General features: G+C 33.4%; 1 protein-coding gene across 1 annotated transcript; it reads right to left on the bottom strand.

Annotated features, from left to right (window-relative positions):
• Positions 1-965: 965 nt before the first annotated feature.
• LOC119572127 (phosphatidylinositol N-acetylglucosaminyltransferase subunit H-like) lies at positions 966-9041 on the bottom strand. Its single transcript, XM_037919116.1, has 5 exons — positions 8707-9041; positions 3309-3483; positions 2986-3113; positions 2033-2113; positions 966-1141 (listed from the first exon to the last, which is right to left on the bottom strand). The coding sequence occupies exons 1-5, from the start codon at positions 8797-8799 to the stop codon at positions 1058-1060; spliced, it is 561 nt and encodes a 186-aa protein (XP_037775044.1). The 5' UTR covers positions 8800-9041; the 3' UTR covers positions 966-1057.
• Positions 9042-9646: the final 605 nt, after the last annotated feature.

Below are 9646 nucleotides of genomic sequence, written 5' to 3'. Positions count from 1 at the left end.
ATGTAGAATCCACTCATAGCACCAGGACTTCATATAAAAGCTAATGATAGTGGTACTAAAAACATTAGCAACAGCACTTTTCAAAACTGTAGATTCCAAAGTAACTTATTCATTAAACTGCCTAGAAAATCAATTCAAGTCTGACTGGCAATATTTCATAAACTCATGCATTTGCAGAACTTTTATTCATGAGTTAATATAATAGCACTGTTGCAGTGCATGTTTATCTTCATGTTAAAGAACCACTTGATTTACTCCAATCATTCAATATGCATTCAGAAAATGTAGTCTATTTAAACATAAGCAAAGTCCTTATCTCTGAATAATGCCTTTTACCTTTGTGAAATATTTGTTCAACATCTATTGTCCTATTCAATAATCAGTTAGATAAAGATCTTAACTTATTGGGAACATTTAAACTGAGCAGTGAATTTTAATACTTTCTAGGAGCACAATCTGCAAAAATCGACAGTACTGGCTTCGCATCCTCTAAGAGTGGATCCAACAGCAGAATGACACCTGATGCAGTAACACTCTACAAAGAGACTTATCAATGCTTTGACCTTCAATGCTAGGTCATCCCCATCCATGTTTGTTTGTTTGTTTTGTCTTTTTCACCTAAGGGTGACCTTATCATTCACCTTGTATGAGTCCAATGTAACAGTTTAAAAGTTTGGATTCTATTTCACAATTACCATATACATAATTATGTTATAAAAGTTATAAAATTATATCTTTGTGTCTGTTGAAACTTGTTGTCCCAGCAAATAATAAGATACGTTTTTGAGTATACAAATGACTTAAAGATGTAAACTCCTTTTGATTGGTATTTTCTAGAAAGGATTTTATATAAATCTTTTAAATATTTTCAAGGTGAAAAGTTACACATGAAATGCAAGTAACAGAGGTCTAACTTTGACTACAAGAACTCCAAGTAATTTCTCCTATAAATATCATAATAAATATAACAACACATAATCACGGACATACTTTTCTCAAAATACTGTGCAACGGAGCACTTCTTTCACTTTTATCAGCACAGCAGCAGCATCAAATATCATTTTAACTTAGAATTTGGTGAGAGAACTTCTTGGCATGCACAGTAAATATGCCGCAAGCAGGCTAACCGTGGCCAAGTATTCTGTGGATGAGAAGAGTGTTATTAAGCATTAAGATAGGACCAAAATAGATATATTGCAATAGAATTTTAATATGATAAGGAAATAAAAGGTTTTACTTCAAGATTTACTTAAGATGCAAGTTTTTATCTTATTTTAATTCACTCTATATCATATTAAACTTATACATCTAATAGAAATAGTGAATATCTAAATTTTAACGTAGTCAACACTAAATGCACTCAACTGCTACAGCCATATGAACTTCAAGAAAGACCTCAGCAAAGAAATTTGTTTCAATATGATATCACCTAATCATGTGGTAAGGCAGATATTGTGTACTTACACTAAATGCAAGAAAACTTTACTTTCATTCCCATATTTGTACAATATCCAAATGCATTCTTCTTCTAGGACCTATAAACTAAAATCTTTGTTCCTCACAAAATTATTGAAAATAATCCTCAGTCAAAGGGGCTCTGTCTCTCCAGTTCAAATATGTATTGTATATATGTTCAGATTCATCTTAATTCTTCTAACATCAAAAAGTGAAATATTTTATGGAAAATTTAAATGGTAACAAAAAGCTGTAACACTACTGAATATAACTGATTTCCATTAATTAAATCTGCACTGAAGTCGTAGCATGGAAAAGGCCTTCAACATGTTCATGTCCTCTCTGTTCTTCTCTTGCTGATTTCTTTACAAAAAATATATATAATAAAACTTATACATTTACTTATCATTTCATTTCCTATGCAATCAACATTGGAGCCTACGCCACATAATAGAAACAGCTAACCAAATGCAGCTTTTTCTAAGTGGACAGTCTTTATCTGGCATGACAACAAAAAGAAGCTCTGATAAAGATCAACTATTACACAACCAACTAATGTCAATCCTTCTATACTCACCATAAAGAGAGGTAATAGTTTCTGGTTAGCTTTGGTCCCTTCCGCTCTTACAAGCAGAGCCATGTAGAATAGTACACGTTGCTGCAAATAAAATGAAGTATTATACTAAACAATAGATTATCATCATTATTTCAAGATGTGTTAAATAGCTTTTTACATTAATACTTATCTCCACTGATGAATTTGCAAATCAATAAAAATCAGCTGCTAACATTTCCTTGAAAGAGTAATATATTTACACAAAAAATCTTACAAAAAGTACCAAAACTACTAAACTATTATTTTTTCTCCTACTACTACTAGCAGTACTAGTACTAATACTAATATTAATACTACTAATAATACTAGTAATATAATAATAATAATGATAATGATAATGACGATGACAATGGCAATGACAGTGACGATGACGATGACGATGACGATGACGATGACGATGACGATGACGATGACGATGACGATGACGATGACGATGACGATGACAATGACAATAACAATAATGATTATAATGATTTAAGAATGAAAATATTAATGATGATAATGACAAAAATGAAGATAATGATAATAATGATAATAATAATAATAATAATGATAATAATAATGATAATAATGATAATGATAATGATAATGATAATGATAATGATAATGATAATGATAATAATGATAATAATATGATAATAATTAATAATAATAATAATAATAATAAAACAATAATAATATAAATAATAATAATAATAATAATTGTAATAATAATAACAATATAATAATAATATAACAATAACAATTAGAAAAAATATAATAATAACAATAGAAGAAGAAGAAGAATGGAAGTAAGAAGAAAAAGAAGAGAAATGAGAAGATGAAGACCAAGAAGAAAGAGAAAAAATAAATAAAAAATAAATCAATAATTATTACAAACATGAAAGAAAAGAATCGCCTTAAAATTAACTTACCATGGTTATTGTCTCTGCAATGATAACATCAATAATGTCTCCCCAAGGAATAAAACGCGTGTGCTGCCGCCCAGTGTAGAAAGTAGTAGTAGTCTGGATCCCTAAGCCAGCTACTACGAGTAAAGTTTCTGAAAATTTAGCAAAATTAATTAGATTACCCAAATAATATCAATATACATCAATATACAATTTTTAATGTTGTCAGTAATATATCATAACTTCTATCAACTTACTTGATATTTTTACACACACCCTAAAAAAAAACAAAATGCACAGAACACATCTTTCATCACATAGGTTATTAACAGAATGACTATACTAACCACTAACAACTTTTCGATGAACTCTGTACAAAAGCGTTGCTAGCTGAGTTAAAACAGCCGTGAGAAGCCACGCTGGGTGAATTGTATGTAACTGAGCTAAAAAGGCTATGGCTGCTAGGACACTTGTATATCCTAGCCATGGTAGAAACTGGATGCGGCTGCTACTTACACTAAACTGTTGGCATAAAAGGATATGAATTATATTGAAAATACACAAATGAATCAATGAATTAAATAGCTGAGACGTACTTAAATTTCACAGAGGAACACTTTTAAGTGCACATCACACTGTCATTTGATAAATATATTGAGACTAATGAGTAAAATTATGTAATAAAAGGAAGAAAACACATAAATAAAGATACAAAAAAGATTCTAATATATATTTTACAAATACTACATAAGGCAATTAACAGTATATATGTTAATTGTTCCTGCAGATTAGCAACTCTCAGAACATCAGGGCTTTAGTCCTCAAGCACAGGACAACAATCATCCTATACTACTAATACTATTACTACTACTACTATTACTGATAATATTAATAACTATAATTATAATTTAAGGTTTGTTATGACAGGTTCTTGTGACTTCTGTCAAATTATGGCTGTCTGTGTATCATGCTTGTGAACTATCCCATTTGCAAGAAATGGCCAGGGTTACCATCCACTCTACACCCATTGCAGCTGGTCTTAATTGTAATAAATAAGAAAAAAAAACTGAAAAGTACATCAAAGTATTAGCAATGTTGAAGAAAATATCTCCATTCAGTTTATATATACATATTTTTTAGTACATTCACATGTACTCAGCCCATCCAGAAAGTATGGCATGTGAATAATGACAATATTTCCCTCCTACACCTTTTCCTTTGCTTCCCAGAAATCCCACTGACAAGGTCCAGGACTCAGACTCTTGGGTGGAGTAACAAGTCGGTAAAATTTGAACAATACGAGAAGTAAACAATTTTATGCGTGACTGTGTAGTAGGCTACACCATCACCCTGGTAGCAGCTGACCAATGAGATAAATGGCAAGAAAAATAGAGTAATATAAAAAATAATGTTTGCTATTATAATACAGTCAACTCATTCTAACGTATAGCAACATGAAATCCATGAGAAAGCAGTTAAACAAGTTCATTATATGATCATAAATTGCCAGGAAAAAATACAAATACTAACTGGCTAGAATATGAGAGATAAAGGTTTACTGGTCTTTGGCAGAGTGCTGAAGGTATTATGCAATCATAAGATATATAATAATACAAAAGACATTACACATTAATCTGTGCAACTGTGGGACTTTATCACACAATACTATATTAAAAAGGACATTTTTCAGAATAAGACTGCATCAAGTAAACACCATGGCAAAAGCCAACATTCTTCTATTTATATTATTCTGTAAGAAAGAACTAATATATATCTCTGGTAATTTATCACTAGATAAGCAACCAGTTCTAGATCTAATTTAACAGAAAAGTTTGGTAGACCAAATCTACGCCAATACAGAGAGATCTCACTGAAAAGTGCCACACTAGTTATGATCTGATTACCTCACATCATGCAACACTTCCAGCCTTATCCTTAAAAACCAATGAAAGAATTAAGGTAATTAAATGTAGCCTACCGGAAGCCTGGACTTACTCAATACATCTGGCCCAACTTGACTTACAGAGTGTAAAATGAGTTTGTTGAAGGTCGATGTGAGCTGATTCAACCAAATGGCAAACTTTATAACATAAATAAACTAAATAAGCATAGTTTCAATTTCACACAGCCATAAGGGACAAGGTAAACCCTTGCCTTTAATGGACAAAGGTCAAATTTATTACACACCTTAGTTCATATATGTATAGGAATCATGCTGCAAAACTCCCCCAAACCCCAACATTCTTGGCCCTAATAGCAGGGGAGGGTATGAAAGGTACCTGGGAAATTGTGAGGTAAAATATGAATAACCCCTCATGAAAACAAAGAATCCTTCACATATTCATGGCAGGGTAGAGCGCACAACCAACATGTGGGAGCACCCGACACCAAGGCTGTCATACTCTACCCTGCTGTGAATAAATGGAGGATTCTTTGTTTTCCTGGGTAGAGGATGGGGGGGGCATACCACAGGAGGGGGGTTGCAGGAGGTGCAGCCCCCTCACTAGAACAATATAGTGACTGATTCGGTGTATATTAACACCGAGGCTGTCCAATGCTCTACCTGCTGTGAATAAAAGGAGGATTCTTTGTTTTCCTGGGTAGCGGATGGAGGGGGGGGGTATATGGCCATAATTTCCCCATAATTTCCCCAGTACCTTTCATGCCCTGGTACCTTTCATGCCCATCAGCAGATGGACAAGAAATGTTTCAATATATTGGAGAGTAGAGAGGCAAAGGAAACCATTGAGGTAATGTTACCAAGAGCGTCACACAGAAATAGAGGGAAATGGACACTGCCAACTTACTGAACACAAAAATGGAGTAAGAAGCCATTTGCTACATTTGCAATGGCCTCAGATTTACTGGGAAATGCAAAAATATCCTCTGTATGTCACTCTCACAGACTAACTCCACAACACACTCACACAGTCTCATTTCTATAGCTTCATTTTATACATTTTCTATACGTCCGTCTCTATAATGCTCACGTTTTTCTGTTTTCTGTGAAAAAATCTGGTAATCATTTCTAATCAGTCATTTATTTTATGTGTCAATTTTTTTTTTTCTACAACAAATATGTTGTCATTTAGCATGAAGTGCTAATAAAGAGGGGGGGGGGGGTTACGGGGAGAGCTTGCCCCCCCCCATCTAGGGAATAACTAGATTTTAGGTTGGGTTAGGTTGGATATCTGGGTTCACATGCAACACTATGTTTACTAACATATGACTAGACAGCTTATTTTAATTAAATCTTTTGAAACTTGGCACGCCTTTTCTGAAAATGGCCTTTTTGCACAAATCATTTTGCACTGTTTCATCATCATCAATAACAGTATGGTCATGTTGAGCAGCCGTGGACCTCTCCACCATCCTTTGCCACTCAACTCGATCTTGCGCTTTTCTTTCCACTTGTACCATCGACAGCCCACAAATATCTTGATATTGTCGCTCAGTCTTGTCTTCGGTTTGCCTCTTCCTCTGTTCCTATCACCATCCCTGTCAGCAAGTCTTTCTCAATACTTTACTTCTCATCACATGACCAATAAACTTAGTTTCCTTTTGTTCAAGATGTCCAACAGCCGGTCTTTACAATTTACTTTTCTCAGTACTTCATTATTCATTTTCCTTCTCCGTCCATTTAATACGTAGTATTCGTCTGTAACACCACATTTCAAAACTATTAACCTTTTTCTTGTCTATCTTCTTCAGCACCCAACATTCAGAACCATATGACGCAATTGGGAAAACTAATGAGTTCAATAACCTCACTTTTGTCCGTAAGGTAATGCTTCGATCTTTCCAGATGTTATTGAGAGCAACTGTGGTGTTTTTGGCAATGGCAACTCTTCTTTTTATCCTGGTGAATCATCATATGTATTAGTAAAAACAGCTCCAAGATAAGTGAACTCTTTCAGATTTCCACAACCACTCCATTGATTGTAACATGTTCATCATCGGTTATCTTTGAATCTTCATAGTCTTAGTTTTCTTGGCATTAAGAAATAAACCAGCCTTTTCGCTTGCTTCTCTAACTTTATCTAGTAGTTGTTGTAGTTTAATGATACTCCTGGCAATTAAAAGTATATCAGCGTATCTTAGATTTGATATTTTGTATCCTCCAACATCTACAGGTCCTTCAAAATTCTCTAAAGCATCTCTCATAATTGCTTCAGAATATATATTAAAAAGGTGCGGAGACAGATGCAATTTTGTCGTACTCCTTGGTCGAACCATTCTGTAACCCATAAGTGGTTCTTACAGTTGCTTGTGTTGGTCATACATGGCTTTTATTAGTTGAATGATGTGCTTCAGAAACCTCATATCGTTTATGTTATTCCAGAGGATATCGTGATCAACAGTATCAAAAGCTTTTGAGTAATCGATGAAACACAAGTATAGGTCTTTCTGATGTTCTCTGTTTTTCTCTATGATCAATTTCAGATTTAGAATCTGGTTTCTGGTAACCTTTTCCAGGGCGAAAACCTGCTTGTTCGTCTGCAATTTCTTCTTTATCTTCAATTTCATTCTCTCAGCAATAATTTTCAATAAAATTTTGCTGCTGTGACTAATTAATGCAACTGTCCTGTTATTGTTGCATTGGAGTGCATCACCTTTTTTAGGTATGGGAGTAAAGACTGATTTTACCCAGTCTTCTGACCATCTTCTTTCATTCCATATTTTTGTACAAAGTTTGTAGAAGTATTCAACACTTTCGCCAGCATTTTTTATTAGTTCTACTGTTATTTCATCTATTCCGGGCTCTTGTTATTCTTTAATTCTTTCTGGCTTTTATAACTTCGTTTAGCAGTGGCGGTGGTTCATCTTCGCTGTCATCGAGTCCAATTAATATTGTTGTTAGATCTTTATTCTTTTTGTATAGGTTGGAACAATATTGATTCCATCTATCTTTGACTTCTTTTCCATCACATAAAACAAGTCCATCTTCAGTTTTGATAGTGTCCATTTTAGGTTTAAATTTTCACGTAATGTTTCGTACTCCTTGGTAGAGTTCTTTAGTTGTCTTATTGAACAGTTTTCAATTCTCTGGCAATGTTCATTTAAATATTTTCCTTATCTCGTCACACTAATCTTTGAAATTTGTATTTTGTGTTTTGTAAATTATGTCTTCAACTGGATTATTTTTTGCTTGTCAGACAAATTTTGGCTTGTGTTTTTGCAAAATCAACATTTCCAATGTTTCAGGACTCAAAGTTTGGCTTGAGTTTTCAAAAAATTAATATTTCTATTGGTTTCAAGACTCAAAGTTGGCACAAATATTTCAAATTTTGATTTTATAGCTTTTCATATTTCCTTTTCTTCTATTTCTGTGGTCATATTGACATCCAGTGCCATCCATTATCCCCCCTTCAATCCCCAGTTCCCCATACATTCCCCAAGATTATTGGATAGAGGAAATATATAAAAAATCTTCTTGGTGACTTAGTCCCTGGAAGGAGCGTCTTACCATCATTGATACCAAAATTACCACAGTCAGTTATACGATGCTATTCCAGAAAATTACCTGTCTTAGTATTACAGCAGTACTCTCAGAGAGGTACAGTCAATTCATAATCAATTACCAATGTTTTCATTAACACCATTTGTAAAGGAAAACATGAAAAGATTTGTGCATACTACACCATGAACACCAGAAACAACAAAATAACATTTGCAGAGTTGGGTGGCTGTGTTAAACCAAAATTACCACAAAATAAACAAACATAAAATGCAAAAAATACTTACTTCCGTGGCCCTTTTGTTGCAGGATGCGGGCTCCAACCTCGCCTCCACAAATATCACATCACCCTTTACGTCCCTAAATTCCAAGGACTCCATTACCAGAAAATCATCTAGTTACGGCAGTGCAAAACCTTTCACACGAGCACAGAAGGGCCGGTTTCCATCCTCGCCTCTTTCGCCCGCTTCTCGGCAGAATCATCAGCCTCTCTCATCTATTCATCTGTGAAATCCCTTTTATCTTGTTATATATATGCAGGAAAACACATCTACTCAGAAACAGTAATGGCTCAGGTGGCGAGTGGCGTATCATAACAAATACAGACTCAGTACATGGCGAGTACTGCGGAAGTGCCTGTGTTGTTTGTAAACAGATAATAAGAGGGATCGTGAGGTGAATGTGTAATTTTTTGAAGGTCGTATCAAGGTATATAAGATGTTCTTATTTAAAGAGCATTTACTTATATAGTGTTCTTTTACAGTAAATTCAGAATCGGATATAATGATGATAACGACAATAATAATGATCATGATAGTGATAATAATGCTGATAATGATAATGATAATAACGATAATGATAATAATAAGGATAAAAATGATAATAACATTAATAATGGCGGTGATAATAATGATAATAACAGGAATGATGATGATGATGATGATGATGATAATGATATTATGATAATAATAATAATAATATTAACAATAACGATAGAAAAATAATATTGATGATGACGATAATATAAATTGTTAACTTAAATAATAATGACAATGACAACAGTAATATAATTATGAGACAATAAAGGAAAACAAGAAGTAACAAATAACAGTAATAATGGAAATAACAAAAGTAATAAACGATAAGACAAATATAATCATGTGATATTAATGTAATATTAGTTATCATTAAGAATGATATGAATGAATCGAATGATTAATGATATGA

The sequence above is a fragment of the Penaeus monodon genome, unplaced genomic scaffold, assembly GCF_015228065.2.
Source record: "Penaeus monodon isolate SGIC_2016 unplaced genomic scaffold, NSTDA_Pmon_1 PmonScaffold_9787, whole genome shotgun sequence".
Classification (NCBI taxonomy): Eukaryota; Metazoa; Arthropoda; class Malacostraca; order Decapoda; family Penaeidae; genus Penaeus; species Penaeus monodon.
This window is presented reverse-complemented; position numbering and strand designations above follow the sequence as displayed.

Coding starts and splice junctions, on each gene's coding strand:
- LOC119572127 (XM_037919116.1), bottom strand. CDS start 8,799: ATGGAGTCCTTGGAATTTAGGGACGTAAAGGGTGATGTGATATTTGTG. Junction 3,114..3,308: donor TCATCGAAAAGTTGTTAGTG/GTTAGTATAGTC, acceptor CTAAATTTTCAG/AAACTTTACTCGTAGTAGCT. Junction 2,114..2,985: donor TTGCAGAGACAATAACCATG/GTAAGTTAATTT, acceptor TTTTATTTGCAG/CAACGTGTACTATTCTACAT.